Below are 27,014 nucleotides of genomic sequence, written 5' to 3' on the forward strand. Positions count from 1 at the left end.
TATAGAGTAACAACAGAGGGAGGAGGAGTGGGACTGACTCTGGGGAGGCCTTGTGCTTTAGTCTGTGGGGAAGGGAGCGGGGGGCTGTGGAGGTGCCATCCCCTGACCGTCCCTTTTTGGTCCTTGGTGTCTGGTTTTGGCCACTGGTAGGTGTGTTATTTAATATGCTAATGTAGTAAATTCAACATATAATGAAACTCAGGGTCTGCTGGAGGTCAGACTCGGCATCATCTTTGGTGCTAGCTGGTTCCATCTAGGTTTTTCTTTTTTTTAAACGTTAAAAATCTGCTTTTCTTATTAAGTAATACAGAGTTTTACCAAAAGGCCGATTAAAAAAACAATCTTTGAAATGTCACCTGCCAGGGTCCAGCCCCAACAGGATCCAGGGGTACCCTCAGGATGATGGCTTAGGCGATAAGGATAGCAAAGCGGAGAGCAGGGCTTGATCTTCCTTGATAAACACAGAAAGCCAATGAAGCTCCTGTGTTCCAAGGAGTCATTCTGAAAGAAGAACAGAGAGAGAAAAGGAGGGAAAAGGAAAAAAGAACGACACGGGGAGACCAAGCTTCGGTGAGCGAGGCCCATAACTTTATTTTCAAAAGGAACTTTTATACCTTGACTTGTACATAGAGGGAAATGAAAGATGCAAAGTCATACAGAGGCAGCCCAAACATTACATCTGTTTATCAAAACCAGGATTTTTTCTGCACACCTTTCCCATAAACAATGTTGTGTACATTATCTTCTGGCCTTGGAGGCCTGTGGACATTTTATGACTCTTTTTTGATAAAGGCTGATCAGCCAGAAAACTTATTTTCCCTTAAAGTGTTTCTTCTTTATTTCTCCCAGCCTCAGAAAGTACTAAACAGAGTTACATTCTCATGGAGCAAAGGTGCAGTGAGTTACAACAAAGAAAGAACCAATTAGCTCAAAGGTCTGATGTGGTTAATTCCAAGGCTGCTACTTGTTTTTCTTACATTCCAACTATATTAACCAATGCACTCCCAGGTGCACAATGGATAAGGGATATGGGCACTTGGCAGCAAGCATTGGCCTAATAATGAAGCCCTTTACCAGTACTATGTATTCTAATAATTTTTCATCCCTTAAAGGACTCGATGCTCATTAGGACTTTTAGAATGTTTAGGTTTCCCATGCCTTTCAAGGTTGGGGAGTTGTGAACAATCAAGTGTGTTAACTGCAAGAGTATGGATAAACCTGTCAGGCAAGCTAGAATGCCAACAGAGGGGTTTGAATTGAGATACTCCTATCATGCCCATTAACTAAAGCCCTAAGTTGATTTTTTTCCAGAGAAAGGTGGTCGGGGATAGCCCCCTGTTAATGACAGAAGAGTTGGTGAAAGGCATAATATAATAAACAGTAGACAGATTTCGGTTTTAGGGTAGATGCCCGAGCAGATTCAGGGGGTCCCTGGAGGCCCGATCCGCCTTTGCCTGTCAGGTCTCTTCCCCATGACCTTTGTCATGGGTGGGATCTCCCGTGGTGGCTCCCGGCAGTCACCGAAATAAAATCTTGATATACAACCCAAGTTGGTATATCACTAAAATATATTCTTAACAGAATAAAAGCCTATCGTCAGAACACTGGTTGAAAACACAGAAGCTCTATGGAGGCAGTAAGTTGGGAGCTAGTCATGTTTGAAATCTGCCGTCAGTGTTTCATTGTTGAAACCCAGAAGTTAGAGTAAATTGAACTGATGGTATAAGCTAGTACCGTGGTTTTCTACCAGATTCTGGAAGAGTAGGATTATCGAGAGCTTTTAGCTTATAAACTTAAATATCCGTTTTTGTGGGGTTTTCTTCTTATCTCTGGACCCTTTAACTTAGATTCATGTCCCCTCCTGCTAACGGTGGGGGAGGTGGCAGTTGTGAGCAAGGACATTCCTGCTAAAGGGTGGTGATTCATGTGTTTTGAGCAAAGACTTGGAGCAGTTCCAGCAACTCTCCTTTGTGTCTTTGGTTGTAGAAGGTCTTTCCTGGTAGGTTCTGGTCTTTTCCATTGACGGTTGTCCTGTGGATCGTTGTGATTTCGGTGTGCCCGGGAGAGGTGAGCTCAGGGCTTTTCTTTTCCACCGTCTTGGCCAGTCTCGCCCACAGTGGGTCTCTGAGAGCAGTCTTCTTGGAGCCCCAGTTTCTGTTTCCTCCTCTGTTCTCAAGGTCGCTACCCTTCCTGTGTCAGCCAGGCCCACCCTGGACTGAAGCCCACAGTCTGGTTTCAGGGCTGCCAGGACTGCTGCCAGCCCCATGCTCACCTGTCCACCCACCCGCTCCGGAGCCCAGGCCCACCCCCTCCTCCTAGCAGCTGCACCGTGCTGCCAACCTCGGCTGTCTGCTCCCCTACGGAGGCCATATGCATCTGAAATATTTCTTCTCAGGGAGCATGCCCGGAACCCAGAAAAGGTGTAGAAGATTTCATCCCCGAGTCCCAAGGCCCTGTTCTCACAGCACTATTGGCTGTAAGATCAAGGGTCTGCATGAACAGCTTCTTTCTACAGTGCCTGCCCTCACAGCCTGAGGTTCTAACTGGTCAATGCTTGGCTTTCACAAGTACCAAGCGGGACCTACTGTATAGCACAGGGAACTCTGCTCAGAGTTATGTGGCAGCCTGGATGGGAGGGGAGTTTGGGGGAGAATGGATACATTTATATATATGACTGAATCCCTTTGCTGTCCACCTGAAATTATTACAACATTGTTAATTGACTGTACCCCAACATAAAAACACAGACACAAATCGATGCCCTATACAATCATCATTTAATTACCCCTGTGAATATTTGTAGGGACTGGAATCTAATGGGAATTGAACTGTTTAATGTGTTCTGTAATAAGCTGATGTACATGCTCGAACGTGGTAGATAGTTAATTCATGATTATACATGTGTTACATATGTGTTACATATGAAAAAGCATGTGTACTTATATACGTGGAAGGTCACATAATCCACAATGTACATAGGAATATTAGTTTTTAAGATATTGTTTAATACTAAAAGTACATAAAGATGCTGTTATTGTCTCATAAACGAGTTGTTCAGGGACTCATTTAAGTAGAATTTCAGTTTTGGGTGCTGACGGTAGAGCTGGAGCTTCTTACTTGCATCACAGGGAGATATGTTATTTTCTTTCCCTGATTTAGAAGAACAAAATAGCAGATATACTACAAAGACTCTTCATTTTAGGAGGTTATTTTTAATAATGCTAGTTACTGGTATAAGGACTATAGTTCTAAGACAGTAGAAAGTAGATCTCCTTTTTCCAATGATACTACATGGGTGATCAGTGGTTTGTCTTTCTATTCATGTTACTGTTTTTTTTTCCCCCAAGACTTTCCTACATGAGTTTTATTTAAAGCACAAATAAGTATTTATCTTTACGTAATGGCAAATGGTTCAAATAAGAATCATTGACTAATACAGGGCTTTAAATGTGAAACAAAAGTGTTTTTAAAGAAACAAAGGTTATATATATACTAAAGGGACCTGGAGTCTACAAGCAGATTCCAAAAATGAAATCAGTAGAAAATCTGTGGTGAAACCATAACACCGCACCCGTGCCTTGGAGAAGGGCTACTAGACAGCATTCAGTCAGCTGAAGATGGACTGACTGGTAGCGGTGTGTCCACACAGAAATCTCAAGTCGTTTCCGCTTGCGTAGAATCATCCAGATCTTCCTCAGACTGAAGGGACAACTCTGTGGCTTTCTTCTTTCCCATATTCCCAAAAAGGCTACATAGAGTTCAACGCTTGATGAGCTGCACACAACAGCAGTTCCTTAGGAGCCAACATTCCGGGTGCGTCAGATTTCCCTATGAGAAACAAACCTGGACGCTTACAGCAGAGTATCTAATAGGGCAGGTCCTTTGCTCTTCCTTCTGCTTATGTACAATATCTCCTTTCAAGACTGCTATCCCCATCATACTTGTTCCTTCACAAGTCGAAACCTTGAGGTGATATGAAGGAGATCAACATCAAGAAAAGAAAATTCAATTCAGAAATGAAGAAAACTGGAAGGTATGCAATACACCCCAGAGCATCTTGATGACCCCTGCTGCGGTGCAGTCCAGTGTACTGCTTTGGTCCGTAGATAAGTCATGGCAGCTTGAATGAGCCCATGTTCCCCATCTCAAGTACTACCCAAGTAGGAAATACTGGGCAAGAGGAGTTTGCTAGAAGAATTAGAAATTTGAAAATTAACCAATTTTTATCCCTGTGATAATTCAACACTAGTAAGGAGGCAAGTACTGAAGATTAGAAGCTAAGATTACAAGAGACCCGAGGTATTTTTAATTGTCTAGTGTAGCTGAAGTGGCATTTTGTCCATATAGGATGAGATCCCTGTTGGACTATTAGAGCCTGTTTTATGTAGCAGTAATGGGTGAAGAACTGTTAAAGCTGCAATAATGAATGGGAGGATAAAGTGGAAGGTGATGAATAGGGTGAGTGGCTTTTGTCAACTGAGAATCCTCCCAAGATTCATTTGGCTTGGTTAATGCCAATGTAAGGAATTGCTGAAAAGGAGATTGGTAATGACTGTTGCCCCTCAAAAGGATTTGTAACCTCATGGTAAGATACAACCTATATATGCTGTGGCTATTACCTTAAATAGTAGGATAATTCTGACATTTTATATTTCTAGGAATGTGTAAGATCCATAATACAGGCCCCTTCTTAGATGGATAAATAAGCAAAGAAAGACCAGGAAAGGTTCATTTGCATATAAATATCAAATGATTCATCCGTAGTTTGGTAGATATTAAATACAATGTATTGCCAGGAATAACCCTATTAAGATTTGTAAAATTAAATACTGGAGGCTCAAGAGGGAGGAGAATATATGTATACTTATGGCTGATTCATGTTGTACACCAGATACTCACACAACATTGTAAAGCAATGAAAATAAATTTAAATTGAAAATATTTGAAATTGAAAATAAATTTACAAAATGGAAGGAAAATTTCATCATGATGAGATTTGATGAGGCTGGTAGATCAATAAGTACAATGTTAACGATTTTGATGAATGGGCAGGATTTTTCAATATTTAAAAAAAAAGTACTGAGTTGGAAAGGACCTGAATTTCAGAGTGATACAGACCTGGGTCCTACTCACGGTTCCCTGGGGAGTCACCTCGGGTGAGCTGGCCTGGGGGTCTGCGTTCTCACAGGGAGTGTGTCCTGAGGGTGTCACACCTGGACGCACACAACGCCCCCCCTCTCATTGGTGAGGCGACGGAGTCACCTTGGGTGAGCTGGGCTGGGGGTCTGCGTTCTCACAGGGGGTGTGTCCTGAGGGTGTCACACCTGTATGCACACAATGCCCCCCTTCTCATTGGTGAGGCGATGCATAGCCCTCTCGGGTTTCTCAACTTCACAGATGTGCTCTGACTGGCATTTTGTCTCTCTGCATCTAGTTACAAAGTCTTGTGGTGAGGGGCTTTCCATCTTGGCCAGAGCTGGTCTCCCTAGTGGGGATTTTGTTGACAGAGTGGCAAGCTCTGGGAAAATCCCGCAGGTGGCTGAGGTAGGTCCGTCCTGCATGGCTCCCCCTCCACAGGCCAGTGTCACTTCTGAGTGAATGAGTGAGGGCCTCCAGTGAAGGTGCCTCCCAGCCTGGCTCCCACGTCCCACCACACCAGCCACTCGGATGGCCCCAGCAGGCTGTGAGGTGGATCTCAAGGGCCTGGGGTAGAGACCAAGGACCCCCAGGCTCTGCTCTTCCTTCAGGGCTTATGTGGCTTCCTTGATGGTCATTACAGCTTTTTTTCTGTGGTGGCCACAGCTGTTCTGCATGTCCTTCTGGGGACTCACCCAGGGCTGCAGCCCCATCACCACACTGGATGTTCTTCCTGGTTCCCCTTCGACAGCAGTGGGGTATGGCTCCCTCCGGCACTTCAGCCCTGAACACTCCCAAAGTCCAGTCCAGTGCTGGGGAAGGGCGGGTGGCCTCCTCATAAAAGCTGGCTTGTAAATAGCCTTTCTCTGAAAGAAATCCTTGTTCTCAAATGCCTCACCAATACAGTCCCCCTGGGCTCCATCTGGCAACCCACTCCAGTACTCTTGCCTGGAAAATCCCATGGACGGAGGAGCCTGGTAGGCTGCAGTCCATGGGGGTTGCAAAGAGTCAGACATGCCTGAACGACTTCACCTGGGCTCCATCAGAGCTGATTGACCACAATTCTCCTCTCATTGGTGGCTTTCACCTAACCCTATCCTGAGGTTGGGCTTCCTTGGTGGCTTGAAGTCAAGTGAAGTCGCTCAGTCGCTTCCGACTCTTGGCAACCCCATAGACTGTAGCCTACCAGGCTCCTCCGTCCATGGGATTTTCCAGGCAAGAGTACTAGAGTGGGTTGCCATTTCCTTCTCTAGAGGATCTTCCCGACCCAGGGATCAAACCTGGGTCTCCTGCTTAGCGTGAAAGAATACACCTGCCACTGCAGGAGACTCGGGTTCAATCCCTGGGTCAGGAAGATCCCCTGGAGAAGGAAATGGCAACCCACTCCAGCATACTTGCCTGGAGAATCCCACAGACAGAGGAGCCTGGTGGGCTACAGTCTATGAGGTTGCAAAGAATCGGCTACGACTGAGCGACTAAACAACAATCCTGAGGTTAGGGACTCGCTTCCCTTTCTTTCTTCTTAAAGTTAACACCAGCATACATGGAATCTGGACCGTCCACCCCTGTGCTGCCAATCCCAGTCTTCTCTTCCAACCAACCCTGGGAAACTTCATGTGAACGGAGTCGCTAGAAAACCCCCAACTTCCAGAGTTCCCTGCCTGCACTCTAACCTGCCCCGGAAAATCCCACACCCAGAGCCCGCGGGCCGGGGAAATGCCCTAGTGCCGGCCGCGAGGACCCGCATGGCCGCCAGGGGGCAGGCGTGCGCTGCGGACTGTCCCGGCCAGACCAGGCGCGCTGCTCCCCGGCTCCAGCGGGCGGGGCGAGGGCCCGGGGTGGAGGAAGCCCCCAGTCTCGCGGCCCAAGGGAGCAAGCCCTGCTGCAAGCTCATTTTATCTTCAACACTCCGGGAACTCAGCGCTGCTCGCCTAGTTTACCGATGAAGGAGGTGAGGCTCGGAGTTAAGCAGTTGCCCAAGGGGACACAAAACCCAGGTGCCCAGGCTCCAGGGCCACTCCGTCATTCCTGGCACGTGCATGTGCGGGCAAGTGCTGGCCAGCCGGGCGGCCTCGTGAGGCAAGGGTGAGAGCACCCCCGCTTCTGGCTCAGCCCCTGGGGATTTCCTCCTGGGGCCGGGGGGCCTAAGGAGGGCCCTCTTGGCGCCTGGAGGCACGTTAGTCCTGCATGCTCCCCCATTCCCCCACTCCCTCCCTGGGGCAAACAGCCCTGGGCCCTGTTGCTGTAGGCATCTCAGGAAGGGGCAGCCCTCTGCCCTCTGTGGACACGCTTGGCTGGAGTCTGCCTGCCGTCTGGCCTGGGTGAGAGTGGGTGAGGAGGGAGGAGCAGCAGCCAACAAGCAAGGGCCTGTTTCCTGCCTGGCCTGACCCCAGCTGTCCCCAGGGAGGCCCCAGCAAGCCGAGTAAGGTCATCCAGGGCGAAATTCCAGCCTGAGCCCTGAGCAGTCACTTCACTTTTCTGATAAGGCTCAAGAAAGGACCCGGAGTGTCCTCCGCACACCCCCTCGCTGTCAGCACCTCTGTTGTTGGGGAGCCTCCGCTGCAGACAGCCTGCCTGGAGAAGAGACAAAGATAGACCCGGGGACAGATAAGGAGAGACAGCCAGGCAGAGAGAGGGCAAGGGACACAGATGAGGAGATGGGAGCGGGGGCAGGGCAATGGCCCAGGCGGTGGGTCTGGAGCCCCAGAGGTCAGAAGAGCTTCCCAGTTTCTCTTGCTGAGCTCTGCCTGGGCTCGGGTGTTGGAGAAAGATGCCATCATGGTGGAAACAGAAGAGCTTTTGTGTGGTAGGAAGACGATTAAGCTGGCAGTCCTGCCTCTCTGGGCTTGGTGGATGAGGGTACTGGCAGAGTCCATGTGGGGCGTGGCCACCGAGCCTCCTGGAGGCCAGGCCAGAGGGGTTGAGATGGGGGGCCCTGTACCTCAGTGGAGGGGCAGGTGGGGCACCCCTGGGACAGATGGGGCTGTACCCAGACAGCTACGTGTCTCCTGCTCAGGGCCTCTTCTTCCTCCCTGTAGAATATGTGCACCTAACACTGGTGATGTGACTTGACAAGTGAGCAAGGGCATAAAGTCACAGTTGGCCTGCGGGCACCCAGTCACCATATGCAGCTGAGTCAGTCACAGCCATTTCCCCCATCCCTTGGGGGCCAGAGCCTCTGCCCCGCCTGCACACGTAGACACATCCACGCAGGTACGCGCAGGTACACACAGACGTGGTGCGACTGAGTCATAGATGCCTCCTCAGAGAGCACGTGCCTGCATGCACGCGCACACAGGTGCCTGCAGACACCACGTGCCTCTGATTCTGAGTCACCAGGCCGTTGAACCCTGAGGGAGGGTGCCCAGCGTGTGTGCTGCCTTCCCTGTTTAGACCCTGGTGCCCGTATATCTGCATGCACGTGTACGTGCCCACCCTCTATCCTGCTACAGCCTGCTGGGGGGGTGGTCAGTAGATATTGGTGGAATGGATACACGAATGAATGAATGAATGAACAAACAAGTGAAAACGTGAGCAACACCCACACTGCTTGGAAACTTGGTACCATCGGCTGGGGCTGCGCTGCAGGGTGGGTCCCAAGTGTGTCTGCTGGGAGTTGTCCTGCTCCAAATATAGCCTCCGTGGGAGGGCTGGGAGCCAGGGCTGCCTCCCAGACTGTGACTTCACTGGGCCTGAGGCCCAGCCTCTGAGGAGTTGGAGAAAATTAACAGAGAAGAGGCCCAAGGTTTCCACAGCCAGGGCTGAAGTGTGAGACTAGAGCTGGTGGGTGACTGCGTACTCGAAGTGTCAGCGGCTTGAGCTTCAGGGTTGAGGACTGTGTGGTGGGCCCAGGAAGGACAACTTCTGAGGCAGGCCCCTGGGAACCACCTATCTGGGATGTCTTGGGCCAGATGTGCAGAAGGCACAGCCCCACTTGAGGATGGGGAAGCACTGTGCATAGGTCCATTGGTGGGTGTCAAGCCAAGGCCTCTTAGATGGCCCCCCATCTGGACAGGCCTGCTTGCAGGGCAGTTCCCATCTGCAGCTTGACTCTTCCTTCCCTAGCGGCTGTGCCTCTGCCCTATTTCATCATCTAGGATATTGCAATATTACCCCAACTGATCTTTCTGCCTTGACTACCCCCTCAAGTCCATCTTGTTCATAGCTGCCAGCTTTCTTTGTCTGAAATATAGATGTGATTCTGTAACTCCTCTGCTCAGAAGCCTTCCATAGCTTCCTGCTGTTTAGCAATAAAGGTGGCTTGCGTTAGCCTGGTGCTCAAGACCCTTTCATAACCTGCTCCTGCTTTGCCATGTGTGTTTTGAAAGGCTGACGTAGGACGAGGGCATTGGTTACGTGCTGAAGGACGGGTTCGTGGATGCTAGGCTGATGGATGCTTATAGGAATGGAGGGGCCTGGGGACTGTTTGATTTGTAGACAAATGATTAGAGGTTGGGATGCTCACGGGGCTAGCAGTAGGCGTGGAGACGTGGATGGGTAGGGGGTTGGAAGTCAAGGTGGTATTGGTTGTAAAGGACAACCCCAGCCCCGCCACGTGTAATCAGGAAGGGGGTGAGGGTGAGTGCAAGGCCCCCTGGACACACTTCACTGGGGGCTGGGCCTCGGGAAGGTGGCTCCTCCCGGTCCCGGGCAGCTCTCAGGTCTGGCCGCGCCTGCCCTGCGGCCCCTCCCTCTGCCTTCCCCTGCCTGGCCTGGTTTTCTGCCTCATGGCCCAGCAGTTGTCCTCAGCCGTCCTTGAGCCTTCCTTCCTTCCACAAGATGTTTGCTTTTTTTTTTTATGTGACCTATTTTTAAAGTCTTTATTGAATATGGTACAATACTGCTTCTGTTTCGTGTTTTGGTTTTTGGGCCTTGAGGCATGTGGGCTCTCACCAGGGATTGAATCTGCACCCCCTGCATTGGAAGGCTAAGTCTTAACCACTGGGCTGTGAGGGAAGTCCCCACAGGTGTTTTTATCAAGTGACTGGTTATGTGCCTGTTTGTACTCAGCAAAGCTTCAATGTTCTGAAAAATAGACTGGGAACAAAAAGTTACTGCCCTCTGGAAGTGTGCTTTCTGAAGGGAGAGACAGACGCGAAACAGTTACGTGCCAGGTGGTTAATGCTGTGGGACGACCGTGAGGGCGAGGGGGTTGGGGTGCCTGCAGAGGGGCGGAGGGGGCTCAGGAAGTCTCCGATCAGGGAGTATTTGAGCGGAGATGTGACTAGAGTGAGGGTGAGCCCTGAAGATCGCTGGGGCAAGAGTGTTTCTAGGAAGAGGGAATGGCGAGCGTGGTGGCCCGGAGGCAGGACTTCTCTGCACATTTGAGCAGCATCAGTGTGGCCGATGCAGAGTGAACAGGGGTACGGAGGTAGGAGATGGGATCAGAGGGACAGAGCAACAAGGGTTTTGCAAGCCGTGATTAGGACTTGAGCTTTTACTCCAAGAGGAGAAAGCTGGAGGGTGTTCGACAGAGAAGCAACGCTCTTCTGTGGTTTCAAAGGCCGCTCTGGCTTCTGTGTTGGGAACAGACTAATGGGGTCCAAGGTGGAGGCAGGGAGCCCAGTTAGGAGGCTCCTGCAGAAACCCAGGGGGAGCTCACCCAGTGCGGCAGTGGCAAAGGTTGTCCAGTTGAGGATGTATTTTGAAGGCAGAGTAATCAAGATTTGCTGATGGATGGGCTGTAGGTGTGAGAGAGAAGAAAATTCTTTCAAGGACGAACCTAGACTTTTTGGCCAGGGTGACTGAAGATGGAGTTGCTTCTTCTGAAGTAGAAAGTTGTCTTTTGCGGCCGCTGTCACCCTTCCCTGGACCACAGCAGCCTCCAGAGTGGCTCTCCACATCCTCTCTTACCAGCCTCCAGCCTGTTTTCCCTGTTACAGCTACTCCGTGAATGGATTCTGCCTTTTTTTTTTTTTGATGGTTTGCTGCTGCTGCTGCTAAGTCGCTTCAGTCGTGTCCGACTCTGTGCGACCCCATAGATGGCAGCTCACCAGGCCCCGCCGTTCCCTGAGATTCTCCAGGCAAGAACACTGGAGTGGGTTGCCATTTCCTCCTCCAATGCATGAAAGTGAAAAGTGAAAGTGAAGTCGCTCAGTTGAGTCCGACTCTTAGTGACCCCGTGGACTGCAGCCTACCAGGCTCCTCCGTCCATGGGATTTTCCAGGCAAGAGTACTGGAGTGGGGTGCCATTGCCTTTTCAGGTGTGTTTTATTGGTTTCCTTTCCGAATCCTTCTACAAAAGAGCAAAACGAAAGCTCCTGGCAAGATGGTAAGGGGGGTGTGTGTGTGTGTGTGTGTCGCTCAGTCGTGTCTGACTCTTTGCCACCCCATGGACTATAGCTGGCCAGGTTCCTCTGTTCATGAAATTCTCCAGGCAAGAAAACTGGAGTGGGTTGCCATTCCCTTCTCCAGGGGATCTTCCCAACCCAGGGATTGAACCCAGGTCTCCTGCATTGCAGGCGAATTCTTTACCGCTGTGCCTCTGGGGAAGAGGGTTGAGGGCCCTTCCCCATCGCCATGTTCCCCACCTGTGTCCCTGCTGGGTTCGCAGAGGCAGGGGACCGGCTGCTCGGGAGGAGAGTCAGAGAAGCTCCCCCACCCCCTCCACGCAGAGAGGGGAGAGGCCTCTCCTGGGGAGGGTGGGGCCGGCTTGGGGTCACAGCAGGGGCTGGAGTCCAGGCGGCCCTGTCCCTGGGCAGGAAGGCAGACCCGAGTGTAGGCTGGAGGCCCGTTAGACCCAGAGCTCCGCCAGGAGAAGAGGCTGTGAAATTTGCAGTATCAGGTTTCGGAAAACACAGGGTCAGGGTCAGCGGAGCAGCTGGTAGTGGGGAAGGCCAGGCCCAGCTAATTTCCTGTCAGAGTGGCCCAGAGGCCCCAGCCTCTCTCTGAGCTGGCCGCAGGGGAGGAGATGCCGGGAATGGCTCACATTCCTCTGGCGGGGGCCCACGCAGAACCTCGGGGGGCCGCGGGGAGTGAGGAGGTGGACGTGCTGAGGCCAGAGGCGGGGGCCCTCTGCAGGGACCAGGCCTCTGCCGTCCAAGCCTTAGACTGGGATGGGGCCAGAGGCGGGAGAGCAGCGGCGGGAGACCATCGCAGCTGCTGGAGCTCCAGGGTAAAGGAGCCCAACCTCACATTTCAGACGAGGAAACAGAGGCTCAGACAGGACCAGATCTCAGCAGGATCGCAGGAGCATCCTGATTCTAAGCCCTGGAGCTGTTTTTTCTGGCCAGGCCCACCAGTTTCCTGGAAGGCCCTGCATTGCTAAGTTGTGTGACGGATAGGGGTGGGCAGGCGAGCGGGCTTAGTCTGTGCTTCTCTTGCAGGGAGGCGGGAACCCTCGCTTCCACATGGGAGGCTTGCTTCCCAGATAGTCTTGCTGGGGGCTGGGTGGCCCGTGTGGAGCAGGCCGGGGGGCCCTGCGTCAGCTGAGGGCCCACCTCTCCTCCCCGTGGAGGACCCCAGCCCATCCCCACCACGGATGGGACTCTATGCCCTGGCCCAGCCCCAGGAGGATGAGGCCATATTCCTGGCCTTGAGTGGCCTTTAAGTGGCCTGACCAGGCCCAGTGGGAGGCAGAGGTCACAGGTCCTGGCCCAGCTGAAGTATGATGTCCAGGTAGGATTGGCCCTGGACAAGGTCACACGAGCCCGGGTGCAAACCTGGCCCGTTGGATGCCACCGTGTGACCTCAGGCAGGTCAGGTAACCTTTCTAAACTGCAAAACAGAGAGGGACCACTGCCGTTCTTTCTTTCCATCAGCTTGTATGGTGGGTCTGTGACTTGGACAGAGGGTCTCCTGCCGGATGCTGTGGGACACACCCCCTCCCAAGGCTTGGAAGTGTTGCCCGTGCCCTCTCTCCACATCGCCCACCACCCCCAAGGAGTATCTGGGGAGGCTAGGCCAAGGCCTCCGCTGTCCGCCTAGCCATCCTTTCCCAGCTCTCAGCACTGGACTGTGAGACTGGGACCTTTTAAGGTGTCCCAGGCATCCGCTTGACCAGACTGTCCCTCCATCCCCTTTGTCCACCAGTCAGGCTCCAAGTTCTACAAATGCCACCTCAGGCCTGTCTCCGAGGCTTCCACATCTATGCAGCCGCGCTGCCTTCTCAAGTCTGAACAGCCACAGTGGCCTCCAGCCACCCTCCCTCCTCACTCTCCCCCATGCACTCTTCACCAGAGAGATCTTTCTAAATACGCATCCCGGCCTGGGGGGACTAAGGCCAGGAAGGCCTAACTGCCTTCCCTGCCCTCCTCCACGCACCTTCGCATCCCTGGACTCAGCATAAATGTCACTTATTCAGGGAAGTCTTCTTGGATCCCCAGGGCTGGACTGGGCTCCCCTCCCATCTGTCTCTGCGCTCCTAGCTGTCCCCACCCCATCACAACTCTGATCACACTAGACATCAAATCTTTCAGGTCTGGGGAATGGATTATTTTACTTGGAGTCTAGAGTAATCAGAACAGCAAACATCCATGAATGTTTTGGGAATGCCTGAAAGGTGGGCCCACGGTGCTTTGGGGTGATGGGTCTACTCGTAGTCGGTTCCATCCTACGTCTGGAGGTATGGGGGAGTGTGCCACTTATCAGGACTGACTCTGGTACCTCACATACCGAGGCCCTGGGCAGAGACATGACTTCTGGCCACCTCTGTCTGGTGAGGCTCAAGCAATGTGGTCATGGGAGGAACCCCCAGCCTCACCTGCTAAACTCAGCTGCCACCAGGAAATTCAGATGTTGACAGAGGCAATGGGTGGGCTCATGTCAGACAGCATCTGCATGTGTAAGTGGGTGTGTGCTCGTGCAAGTGTATACGTATGAACATGCAGCTGCCGCCTGTTGTCTGTGTGTGAGGGCGTTTGTGTGTAAGTACCCCCTTACAGCGACTCCTTTCCCAGCCTAGCCTGTGCTGGGTGCTGGTGCCTTGCACACACCTGTCATGACTTGTATCACGGTACTTTATCTGTAGGATGCTATATTAATTTTCTGTTGCTGTTGTAACAAATCACTACAAACTTAGTGGCTTAAAACAGCAGACTTATTATCTTACACTTCTGGAGGTCACAGTCCAGAGTGGGTCTCACTGGGCTAAAATGAAGGCGTCAGCAGGTCTGTGTCCCTTTTGGAGGTACTCCCGGCTTTTGGGGGCTGCCCACGTTCCGTGGCTCATGGCCCCTTCTGTCTTCGAAGCCAGCGATGGCTGAGGGAGTCTTTCTCAGATTACCTCACTCTGACGTTCACTTCTGCCTCCCTCTTCTGCATGTAAGGACTCTTGTGATGACATGGGGCCCATCTGGGCTGGTCTCTGGAGGTCAGTTGATGGGCAGCCTTAATTCCATCTGCAACTGTAATTCTCCTTTGCCATGCTGCATAGCATGTTGGCAAGTCCTGGGGATGAGGATGCAGATGTCTTTGGGGCGGGGATGACATTGTTCTGTGTGTCAGATATGCTCTGCCCCTTCTGTCACTTGTGAGCTCTTTGGGCCTGTGCTGGGTCTGATTGATCTGCACGCCCCTTGGGAGCAGGACACTGGCCAGCCTGCCCTAGGGGCTTATTACATATTTGTTGAATAAATCTGATTTGGCCAACAGCTTATGGAGAATCCATTTTGTGTTGGGTACTTTGACATCACAGTTTTTCCTCCCATTTGATAGGTGAGGAAGATAAAGCTCAGAGAAGTTAGGATCCACCCAAAGCCAAAGAGCTAGTCAGTGACAGAGCAGAAGCTCAGTGTACCCCGACCTCGGGTCAGCAAGGCTGACACCTTAGTTCCTTCGAGTCTGGGGTGCTGAGAGAGACCAGTCCTGGACCTTTGGTGGTGGCCATGAAAATGCATCTCTTGAGTTTCAGGCTGGCCTTTGCCGCTGTGCTCATACCCACCGCTGTTTGCTCCCAGGCCTGCGGGCTGCCCTTGACAGGGAGTCCTGGCATGAGGATTCCCCACTGGACTTGTTGCTGTCTTAGACCTAAACTGCAGCCTTAGACTCTTCTACTCTCCCTTCGTGCTCCTGTCTCTCCCTGGTAGGGGTCAGACTCCATCAGTCTCGTGTCTCTCCCAGCTCCCCCGACTCCCTACCTACTTCTCACTGGAGATGTCTCACACAGAGGAGATGGGGAGGAGGATGCCGTCCTGGTTGGTGGGGACCCCACATGGTCCCTGGAGCTGGTAGTAGCTCAAATGCTAGAAATTTCACTGGTGAGAACCCAGGGAAGTTTCCTAGAGGAGATGAATTCTGTGGCAGGTGTGATACTTCAGGAATTTGAAAAATATGGGGGGAACAGTGCCTTCAAAAGATGGGCCGCTTGCTGCTCACTTGTCCTGATGCCCCGTAACGGGAGGAAGAGGGTAAGCCCCCAATAAGCAGCTCGTGGGTGAGGGGGACAGCACGCAGCCTAGGTGAGGGGGAGGCTACAAAGAGGCCCTTGCCTCTAGCAGTGGGGGACAGCTGTGGTGGAGTGGCAGGTAAGGATAAAGAGAGTTGCAGAGCTCCGGATGAGTCTGAGCACTCGGCCAAGGTAGTTGTATGGGGGTCAGGCTGTACTGGGTAAATATGGCACCCTGAGGTCACTGAAGCTGCAGCCTCCCTGACCCTCTGGGCTGGCAGGAGTGGCCTGCACTTCCTTGGGAGAACTCCCACCTCTCCTGCACTGAAAGATGCCACTGAGGCCTCGCCCCCACAGGGCAGCGGGTCCCCTCCCAGGAGCAGCACCTGCTTCCTCTCCTGTCTGCTAAGGACAATGATGAGGGTGGAATTCCAGAAGAATCTGGCTGGGGACATGCTGGGCCTGATAAGGGGGAAGGAAACTACCCTAGGAAAGACTAAGAACCACGGTGGGTACTGGCAGAAGGCAGGGGGATTTCCTGGGATTGGATTTGTGAGTGTTTGAGGCAGCTGGAATGGAAGACTGGATCAGCCAGAATCCATTGACGTGAGGGCACGTTCTTCAGACATAGAATTTAATACCCTAGCTAGGATGCCAGGGGGTGGAGCAGACACTCCTAGAAGTCTTTTGGAAAAAGTCACGGCCAGCACTCAACAGAGTGGAAATACCCAAGTTTCCCTGGCAGACAGTAGAGAAGAAATCCATGACAGCTGAAGAAAGTGGCCACTTGGAGTGATGTATTATGTAAGGTCAGTATGGACAGGCAAGGACGGAGGGCCAGGCAAGTGGACAAGTGTATCGAGCATGGTGTCCCCAGGGGCCAAATGGATGGGCAGCCAATAGGTTCTGCTTAACGTCAGCAGCTGGGGAAGCAGACAGGAATGGAGGAGCAGGAGCGGGGCAGCAGAAAGTCAGGGTCCCCGCTCAGTTCCCAGACCCGAGCCCGTTTTCAGACATGGAAGCCATCTCCTGAAGAGGCGGCCAGGGCTCTAGGACGAAGGACCCTACAAAACAGCCACCAGTATGTATCATCATGATTCCTTCAGTTTTCCCCAAAGGTCTATAACCATTTATTTGAGTGACTGTTCACTAGAGAAAGGGGGCCACCAGGCAGATTTTGAGTCATATTAACACTTGGAGGCTCCAGGCATCTCGCAGGCTATTTGTCAGCATGGGGCCCATGGAGGTCAGGGAGCAAGTGGAATCCTGGCTACAGCTGGGCTTGCACTGGGTCCACGACCCATGCAGTGTTTAATTAGAATTCACGCGCTCTGGACCCCACACTGGGTGCCTGGCCTAGTGGGCAGGAGCCTGTCACAGCAGAGAAAGCTCAGTGGAAACTTCTGAAATTGCCTTCTCCTCGTTCCCTCATCCTGCTCAAGGTAATAGATAAAAAAAACAACACCTCATCCAGGGGTGATGGCAGAAACAAATGCCACTGTTAACAACTTAAAGGACGAATGGGTGGCGGTCCTACCATCTCTCCATTTAATTCACCAGTCTGACCTTTGCAGAAATTGACCAGATCCTGGAAGAAGACTGCAGGCTTCACCAAGTGATAGCTCTGTTTGCAGCTGCTGTGCCTGTGGAATCATTCCTAGAGCAGATTCATAAGGCTTTAGGTATGCACTTTGCGGTCATTTGGCAAATGCCTTCTTTTCCATTCCAATTTGAAAAGAGGATCAGAAACAGTTCACATTCACATGAGATGAACAACAATATTCATTTACAGTTTCACCTCGGGGCTACATTAACTGTCTTGCCCTTTGTCATAATATAATCCCCAGAGATCAGGGCCACGTGAGTATCACAGTGATCCATTACATCAGTGACACCGTGGTGGTAAGACAGGATGAGCAAGAGGTGCCTCTGTGCTGGAGGCCGTGGCGAGGTCACATGCTGTGCAGAGCAAGGCATATAAACCTGCGAAGACTCAGGGACCTGACACTCCAGTGAAGTTTGTAAGGGGCTCAGCAGCCAGGGGTATGCAAGGATATCCCCTCCCAAGTAAAAGAAACAGGTGTATCTTGTATCTTTTACAATGGTGAAGACAGCACAGGGCCTGGCTACCCTTGGTGGAAGGTTGCTCTTGGTTAGAGACAGCCCCTTACTCTGGGAGAGATGGAAGGCTGCCGGCTGCTGGTGGGTCCCCTAACAGGACCAGGCACTGCAGAAGGTCCAGGCTGCACTGCAGTCGTGCCGTTGGGTCATACCATTTGGCAGACTCGCTGGTGTTGGAAGCGTCAGTAGTGGGAAAGGGAAAAGATGTGGTATGGGGCTTATGGAGAGTCCCGGGGATCCTGCAGCAGGGCTGCACTATCAGGGACAGAGGATTACACACCTTTTAAAAAATAAATTTTAGAAGCTTTATTATGTTTTGGCCGCACTGGGTCTCTGTTGCTGCAGGTGAGCTTTCTCTAGTGCTGAGCGGCGGCTGCTCTTTGTGGTGGTGCCCTGGTTTCTCACTGCGGTGGTTTCTCTTGTAGAGCGCTGTCTCAATGGTCGTGGTGCACGCGCCTAGTTGCTCTGTGGCGTGTGGGATCTTCCTAGACCAGGGATCAAACCAGTGTCACTTGCATTGCAAACAGGATTCTTAACCCCTGGGCCACCAGGGAAGTCCCCGATTATAAACCTTTTGAGAAACAGTTTCTGGCCTGTTACTAGGCTGTAGTAGAGACAGAACGTCAGACCGCAGGGGGCATCTCAAACCGCCCAGTCTGAGTTGGGGTCTGTTGGATGTGTCAGTTCATTGAGTCGAATGGGCCTGGCAGTAGACCAGCGTAAGAGGAAAATGCTCCCTCTGCAGCTGAGCCTGAGTGGGGCCAGAGCGCAGTAGACCGCATGAGGACGCAGCCGGGCCCGGCCCCTGACTTGCACCTACGGCCACATGGAGGTCCTGCATAACCAGCTGGAAGAGGAGGGACAAGCCTGAGCTTGGTTTATGGATGGGTTGGTTTGGTACGTGCCTATGAGCTGCAGGTGGGCAGTAGCTGTATGACAGAGACGGAAAGGGAAACGGAAAATATTCCTGCTGGGTAGGGCTGTGAGCAGAGTACCTGGTCATGTACTTTGTATACAAAAAGTGGCCCAAGGTAGTGAGCAGATACACAGCCTCCTGGGCAATGGCCAACTGCCTGTTTGGTCAGGGGCCTGGAAGGAGAAGAACGGGAAGATTAGGGACGAGGAGATGTAGGGTAAAGACAAGTGGATGGACATATGGGGGAAACACGAAGATTTTATTTTTAAATTTGTTTTGGCTATGTAGGCTCTTTGTTGTGGCGCACAGGTATCTCTTGTTGCCCTGCACAGGCTTAGTTGCCCCTCGGCATGTGAGATCTTAGTTCCCTGACCAGGTATCAAACCTACATCCCCTGCACTGGAAGGCAGATTCCTAATCACTGGACCACCAAGGAAGTCATCATGCAAGATTTCAGTGCCACATGTTAATGCCCATTAGAAAGCACCCAGCACACTGGAGGCAGTGAATAATAAGTAAACAAAACGACCTGGATGGTTGACACTAGCTGGTCCTTGTCGTTGCTACGTGGGACCAGCAGGATGAGCCTGAGTGGGGTGGCCACAGTGGCAAAGGCAGAGCCAGGCAAGGGCTGACTTGGCCACCAGCACAGACTTCCACCTCCCAAGGCCGCTCCAGGTACTGCTCCCTCTCCGTGCCCAGCCTGCCAGCAGCAGAGACCTATGCTGAGCCTGCATGTGGCCCTCCTCCTGCCTGGGGCAGGTCAGCTACCTCAGGCACTTTCCATCCTGGAAGGGCCAGTGGTTCATCTTCACAGGGATGGAAATCTCCTTTGAGTTTGCCCTTCCTGACCAGAGAGCCTCAGTCAGCACCACTGCCCAGGGACTTACAGAAGGCCTGATCCAAAGGCATGGATTCCACACAGCTGAGCATTTGACCAGGGACACAGGAAGGGTCCTGCTGAACCATGGCTCATGGCTGTCACCAAGGCGACGACTCCTGTGTCCAGGAACCAGCAGGGGTCCTTGACTCTGATCAGCAGAAGACAGGGCTGCTTCTACATGATGGGGGCAGGAAGGAGGGTGACCTTCTAGCCACCCAAGTAATCCCCACCATAACCCAAGGAGACCTGTGCAGCAGTCCTGACCTGAGACAGGTTTGATTACCCTGGTCCTCCCTCAGTGGTGGGAAGATCTGGAGAGAGAAACGGCAACCCACTCCAGTATTCTTGCCTGGGAAGTCCCATGGACAGAGGAGCCTATCGGGCTACAGTCCATGGGGTCACAGAGTTGGAAACGACTTAGCAACTAAACAACAATAACCTCCTTCAATGAAGGCTTGGATCACATCTCCAGGAGAGTCCTCAGCATGCCCTGAGGTGGCTGAGGGTGAGGGGAACTCAGAATGGAGAGTGGGAAGAGAGAGGGCATGAGATGAACTGCATCAAGGGCGCTGTATTAGTCCTTGGACTCGCCTCTAAGTTTCACTAGAAGAGAGGCCCAGGGGAAACTGGGAGGAACTTCTCTGGAAGCTGGCTGTGAGAGGTGCTCTGCGACCACGGTGAGAAGACTCCCCTGGGTCTCTGAGTGCACAGCCTGTGCGTGACTGTGGGCCCCAGGTGCTGCTGCGTTCTGCAATCCATTGCTGTTTGTTTCCCTGGCTGCAGCATGCTGATGGCTGAACGGGGTGGGTGTCCCAGGCAGGCTACCCTGGGGAGGTGTGGGGTTGCTCTGATGATTTGTGATGTCCTGAGGACTTCTCATCTGCCTTGCCGAACTTCCTTAGAGTTACTCCACAGTCTGAGTCTCCCACCCAGCTTTTCCTCCTCCCTCCCTTCCTTGGGTCTTTGACAAGGTCATGACTGCACACTGGTCTCCTGACTCTCCCAACCTCCCCTACTTTCCTGCCCATTTGGCGCCTGCTTCTCAGAGGACTGGGATGAACACGTCTGTTAGCACCACTCAAAGCAGGATCCTTGGACCAGCAGCCTCAGCGTCACCTGCGAGCATATTAGGAATATGGAATGTCAAGTCCCCTCTCAATCCTACTGAGTCAGGATCTTCATTTTAGCAAGATGATTCATACACATGCTACAATTTGTGAAGCGCTGATTTAGATGATTTGGTCTCTTTCAGCAAATCCTTTCCATCACAGTTTGGAGCCTCAGTTGCTGCAAAGGTGAACCCTTGGAATCACAAGTTCACAGATCAGGGTCCTTCATTTTATAGGTCAAAGCCTTAAAGTTACGATGTAGTTCAAGGTCTTATCACGAATTAGATGCAGCATCGAGGTCCCTCACCTCCCACTTTGGCTCTGCTTTGAGCAGGTTGCTTGCTCTAAATCTGCCTTGCCTAGCATAGTAGCACAGGAATGTGGCTACTTGTGGTATGATTTTAAAGTTTTTTTTTTTTTGGATCTTTGTCCTGGGTTTGTGGCATGGAGTTGCTAAAACCTTTAGAACTTCCTGAGTGAAAGGCGTGCTTTTGTTATTCATAATGAGTCCCTCTGCCCACACCTGTGTTTATGTGAACGCAGTGACTCAGGCTGGGCCCCTAGAAGCTTCAGGGTGGTTACCAGAAAGAACTACGTGCGAACGGGGTGTGGGAAATTACACCTCCAGGGGGACTGGAGAGTGGGTTATGAAAAAATCCTGACGGATGCAGAGAGCTTCCCAGCTGGCGACCACAGGGAGGGGCTGGGAGGGCACAGGCCACCCCCTCTCCAATCCTTGCCCTACGCGTCCCTTCCTTGTGGCTGTTGCTTCCTTAGGACACACTGATAAGCACAGACCACGCGCTTCCTGAGCTGTGCATGTTCTGCACAATCACTGAACCCGAGGAGGGGGTTGTGCATTGGTCAAAAGTCTGGTGGCCCCTGGGACTTGCAAGTGGCATCTGAAGGGGGGACACTCATGTGGGACCGAGCCCTCAACCATGGGGTCTGGGCTGACTCTGAGGAGGAAGCGTCTGAACTGGATGAACTGCGGGACACCCAGCTGTATGGGGACACTCAGCTGTATGGGAGAACTGGAGAAGAGAGTGAGGAACGACAGGAATTTTGTATGAGAAATGGTGTTGGAAAAAAGATAACACAATGGTCCAAACTGAGATAGACCGTAGGTGCAAAATACTCACTGGGTTTTGAGGACTCAGTATGAACTAGTTCATGAGAAATTTTTTGTACTGATTATTTCAACATGTCAATTTTGATAGATTACAGTAAATAAATGATTGAAAATAAGATAAATTGTTATAAAACTTAATCAATTTCTTTTTACTTTTAAAAAAAGATTCACAGTGGCTTGATTATATATCTATTTGGCAGTACTGCTCCAAGTCTTATCTCTTCATCCATACTGTTGCAGGAAAGGGGGTCCCTTCCAGGGCCCGAAACTGGGCTCTTGTCTAGCATTCGGAAATGAATTGTCTGAGGAGACACATGTGCTGACAAAGCAAGAGATTTTATTGGGAAAGGGCACCCTGGCGGAGAGCAGGAGGGTAAGGGAACCCAGGAGAACTGCTCTGTCGCGTGGCTTGCAGTCTCGGGTTTTATGGTGATGGGATTAGTTTCCGGGTTGTCCTTAGCCAGTCATTCTGACTCAGAGTCCTTCCTGGTGGTGCTTACCTTGTTCAGCCAAGATGGATGCCAGAGAGGAGGATTTGGGAGGTGGTCAGACAGGTGCTGTCTCCCTTGACCTTTCCCGAACTCTTCTGGTTGGTGGAGGCTTCTTTAGTTCCCTGTTCCTTATCAGGACCGCCTGTCATGCAAATGGTTACTATGCTGCCTGGCCAGGGTGGGCGGTTTCAATCAGTGTGCTTCCCCTAACAATACTGTTTTATTCTTGGCTTAATTCATAGCTCTGATCGCTGTAACTGAGGGCATTTCCTGATTATCAGCCTGAGATCTTGAGATTATTCAGAAATTCTTTATGAGATAATGGAGTTACTTAACAAGTCTTAAAAGAACTCCGAATGAAATATCTATAAATGTCAATTTTCATTGAGAAACAAATTAGCCGTACTATTATCAGTTAACACTCCAGCTCTGGAGTGAGGTCATCGGGTAGAGGGGCTAGGGAGGTAATATGAAGAACCTGGGCTGAAGGTTTTGGGGAGTGGGGCCTGTGCTCCCCTGGGTTGCAAGAACCCAGGCATAGAAAGGCCTTGTCAGGGGAGCCGCAGGGCCAGGGCTCCAGGTCCTAGTCTTTCTTCCTTGGAACCCAGTGCCCTTCTCCCCGCACAGCTAAGGCTGAGGAACGAAGGGCAGCCTGACACTCTTGGGCTCGACTCCCAGCTGTTTCCCTTGTTAGTCATGTCAGGGTCACAGCGTGCAGAACGGCAGGTCCCAGGAGTCCTGGAGACTCAGGAAATTGGAAGGCTCAGGAGGGTGTCGATGGGGCCCTTCCTTCTCCCTGGATCTCCAGACTTGGGGGTTCAGTCCTGAGAACCTGCATTCTGTTGGCTCCCCATCCAGATGTAGTCGGGGTCCCCAAGGTAAACTCCAAGAGCTTAACGAGAGGAAGTGTGGTCCAGACTGTGCTGTTTAACAACTTCCTGAAGCAGAAAAATCTGCTTCTGAACTAGCGTTTGATTTCTCCTGCCTAAAATTCTTGCCAATTGCCATATGCCACAGGTGGTGAAATTGCAACCTGGAAGAGGTAAAGGATTTAACCAACTTCACACAGCTCATCAGAGGCACAGGGCGGGAGTGGCAGCCTTAGGCCTCTTCCCTAAACTCTGCAGCAGTGTGTTCAGAACCAGGGCAGTGACGACATTAATAGAACCATGACAAGAAATGGGTTATGGTGTGTTTTACCCTTGAACTTTTAGTCCCATGTATGAATCATGAGTGTTGCCTCCTAAGTGTCCCGCAATGCACAATGAGCTTTATTTCAATAAGTGAGGGATGCTTTTTCTTAAGAAATGTTTAATTCAAGGTGGTTAGTGAATACAAGGCATGTAGTGCCTTCATGAAAGTTAAAAGAATCCAGTTACAAAAGAAGCACTGTGTAAAGTCTCAAATAGCTGAAGGTACAGTGGGCTCCATATTTTACAGAGTACAAAAAATTATTTCATATACAAAGAAAAATACAAATAATGTGCAAAAACATTTTCACAGGTGGCAATTTATAAAATGAAAATGATAGAAAAATCCTTCATTCTTATTATCCCCGAATTTCTTATATATTAACACAGTTCTGTTTCCTAGTGTGTAGATGATTTTAAATTTGAAAATCTGATTTATTTTTCATCTACAAAGTGGCTTTTTAAAAAGGGAACCATTTTAAAATTACTGAAATCTTATGAATGAATCAGTTAATTTTATATTAAATTATAAGCAGACTACCTGAAAAACAAGGGTATAGAAATCATATATACATATTTTTGAAACATTAGTTTGGTATTTAACATATTAACATTTCAAAACAAATGTGATGATCTAGCTACCTAAGACTCCAGCTGACCACAGTGGCTGTTGCAGAAAAGCTGTGTCTGTTCACTGTGAGCAAACAGCATTCCTGTATCTCAAGCTGGACAAACACAGGTTATCAAAAGTACAGAAAATCTAACCGACTAAACAAGTCCTTAAGTTCACGTGCAGAGGTGCTGTTTGGGTATCCAGTCACGCCACGGTGCGCCCGCGGTCTATACAGCCCTTGTCACGGGGTGGTGTGCTCATAAACAGCTGGCTTCTGCCTCTCCAACATCTTCACTTTATTAGAGTTCAGTGCAAGTGGCTGTTTTGTGAATTAGTGCATTCAGCTTTCTGCATGTTATTTTGTGTAAGAAGCTGTCAGGGAGCAGAAGAATACATGGGACTATGAAGTCCTGGATCCTCAGGGCACCTTTGGCCTAGGAAAATTCAGTGTTTTGGAAGCAGTGTTTTCCTGCATTGGCCTGGTGATTACTGCACCATTCCCTGGCCAATCTTTCCCATCAGGCTCTTCTGTGTGCCCCTTGGCCTGCCTGAGCACTGGTGGTCTTGCTGTGAACCCCAGCGCTGAGCAGGGATCCTGGAAGCACCTTTGGCAGCACCAGAGAACCAAGTATCTCTAAGGTTGGGCAGTAAGAGCAGGAGCCTCCAATGGGAAACCTATGCAGAATGGAAGATAGTCTTGGAGGATTTTGAGTTTTGCTTGTCAGGAAGTTCTCCAAGGAAGTTATGACCTTGGAGAACAGAAAGGATCCAGCTTTCATGAAGAAGGACCCAGGTGGGTGGTAGCCACTTGGCCTAGGGGATGGGTGACAGATGGCTCAGGAAGCATTCTTCTGATCCCTAACCATGAGGGATTGTTCTAACCACTAGGTTAGAACAACCTAGTGCAAGACGCAGGGAGGGCCTGGGGCTCTTGACCAGACTCGTGTGACACATCTACTCTGGCTAAGAAGACGTAGCAACTGCCGAGAGTGGAATGGCTAAGTCTGGGTGGGAGAGCCTCAGGCCCTAGGATGACTCATCAGAACTGAGCAGGAAGCTGTCAGCTCTTCAAGGATTCACGCACTTTTTTCCTATCTGGCAGCACAAGCCCTTCCTCCCTCTTCTGTGTGGGTTGACCATGGGTATCAGGCATCAGAGATGCAGCTCTGGATCCTGTCCATCCACTGCTGGGCACTCTGTCCATCCTGGGCACAGAAGTTATACACACGTTTGCTGGTCTTGAGCTGCAAAAACAAAGGAAGAGAAGCAGAGATGAGGGCAGGGCTAGTCTACAGGTTTGGTCATGTGAGCTAATCAATCCCTGTGATCTTCCCTTTTCATGCTACCCTGGAACCTCCGTATTTCTCTGCCCTCCACTGTACTGCCATTGTGTATGGAAGTGATTTTACTTTCCTGGTCCCCAGAGTCACAGGGGATCTTAACAGAAGGGTCTGCAGAGAAGACAGATATTCCAGAAAAGCCTGACTTTGCACCTTCTTGACTAAGGAAGAGGGTGTGGAATAGCTGGAGCCTCTTGCCTCACCCATGTACTGCAGCCATGCAGCAAAGGAGCCAAGAAGACTGAGCTTCATCCACATCATGCTGGGGTTGGCTTTCACATTAGCTTCCCATCTCTTTCTCTAAGTCTTCAGCTGGGGCCTCACTGGGAGTTCAGAGTCAGGGAAATGGCCTCACAGCCTGAGCAGGGCACTAGAATATGACCTGTGTTCGGTATGAAGTCTTGCTTGGCTCTGGGGACTACATAAGTCCCCTATCATGTGGCCCATAAAATGTCCCAAGGCCTGCTGAAGATGTCAGGGAAGACAGTCATCATGTGTGACTAATGATGTTTTTTTTGGATGATCAAGCTTGAAGACAAAAAGATATAAAAGGGAAGTAACATCTGTTCTTGACAGAAGGTGGTGAGTGAATAACTAACAATATTTAACAAGGAGTTCCTTTGCTTCCAAGTGTAGTTGGATACCTTTTGAAGAAGTCTTTTGTGCAAAGCAACACGCAGCCTTTATGAGCCACAGGGACAGCGGGGAGAGGTCAGGTTTGGGGATTAAGAGTGCTGGCTTCAGGTTCTGCAGCAGTTCCCACAGCCAGGGTGGGGCTGTGGCCCATCTGTAGTCACCATCAACTGCTCTGAGGCCCTGTCATTCTTGGAGTGGATGGACTGACTGTAAGGGATTACGTGCAGAGAGCCAGGAAAAGACAAGGTCAACTTACATCAAAGAAAGCCTTGTCACTCGTGTGCTTCGGGGCGCCCATGCTGGGGCCGGCAGGGATGACCATTTCTACTTCAGCCAGGTCGATGTGGCCCTTACAGCTGGTGTCCTCACCCGAGTCATAGTATCGCAGCTGGAACCAAAGGACACATGGGGTATGAGACTCAGGAAGGGGAACAGCAGGGCTTTGCAAAAGGTATCTGAATACTTTCCCATATCTTGTTCAACTATGTCTGGAAGAACAGACAAATTAAAAACACTGTCTGCTTCTAGGAAGAAGAATTAGGTAGCTGGGAGAAAGGGTAAAAAGACACAGTTTTTGACATTTGAATAAATGTATTATATATAAAAGAATAAAAACATCAACAACTGTAAAAATATATGGAACATATGAATAGGGGGTTAATGTTTAGAATATATACAAAATTCCTAGAGATTGAGAAGAAAAAGATAAACAACCTAATAGATAACTGGTCAAAGGATTTCAACTGGCAACTCACAGAAAAAATTTGAGCGACCTATAAACATCTGAAAAGGTGAAGAGCCTAAACAGTCAAAGGTAAATGAAATCAATGAGATTTCACTTTTCACTTAGATTAAGAAATATTTCAAATGGCTGACAATATTCAGGTTGAATGGAAGGCATGAGGTATTCGTAAGCACCATTTGTGGGGTTATAATTAGTCAGAAACCTATTAGAGGACAATCTGGCAATATGAACTAAAAGTTAAAATGCTTATACCTATTGCTACACCTTTCCCTTTTTATCTTACAGAAACACTCCCACAAGCATGCAAAGACACACAAATAAAGAGGTTTCCTTCAGCACTCCCTCTATCAGCTAATGACTGAACAGAGGTATCTGCCT

At 50.6% G+C, this 27,014-nt stretch overlaps 2 protein-coding genes across 9 annotated transcripts in view; one reads left to right on the forward strand and one right to left on the reverse strand.

The window, feature by feature from the left end:
* Nucleotides 1-27,014, forward strand: part of SWAP70 (switching B cell complex subunit SWAP70) — a 158,309-nt gene that overhangs the window by 100,722 nt on the left and 30,573 nt on the right. Inside the window, exons 13-15 of one of the 5 annotated variants that reach the window (XM_044929501.2) lie at nt 3,923-4,033; nt 5,435-5,544; nt 6,665-7,087. The exons of the other annotated variants lie outside the window; for them this stretch is intronic. The gene's annotated coding sequence lies outside the window, so the exon portion shown is untranslated. The remainder of the gene's footprint in view (nt 1-3,922; nt 4,034-5,434; nt 5,545-6,664; nt 7,088-27,014) is intronic. 5 annotated transcript variants of the gene reach the window in all.
* The window catches only part of SBF2 (SET binding factor 2), a 509,682-nt gene continuing 506,071 nt past the window's right edge, over nt 23,404-27,014 (reverse strand). For all 4 annotated transcript variants that reach the window (XM_025265781.3, XM_025265782.3, XM_044929499.2 and 1 more), the window contains 2 exons: nt 26,148-26,279; nt 23,404-25,159 (listed from right to left, as the gene is read on the reverse strand). In XM_025265781.3, the coding sequence (XP_025121566.1) occupies nt 25,061-25,159; nt 26,148-26,279 (231 nt within the window). In that variant the 3' untranslated portion in view covers nt 23,404-25,060. The remainder of the gene's footprint in view (nt 25,160-26,147; nt 26,280-27,014) is intronic.

The sequence above is a fragment of the Bubalus bubalis genome, chromosome 16, assembly GCF_019923935.1.
Source record: "Bubalus bubalis isolate 160015118507 breed Murrah chromosome 16, NDDB_SH_1, whole genome shotgun sequence".
In the NCBI taxonomy this organism is placed as follows: domain Eukaryota; kingdom Metazoa; phylum Chordata; class Mammalia; order Artiodactyla; family Bovidae; genus Bubalus; species Bubalus bubalis.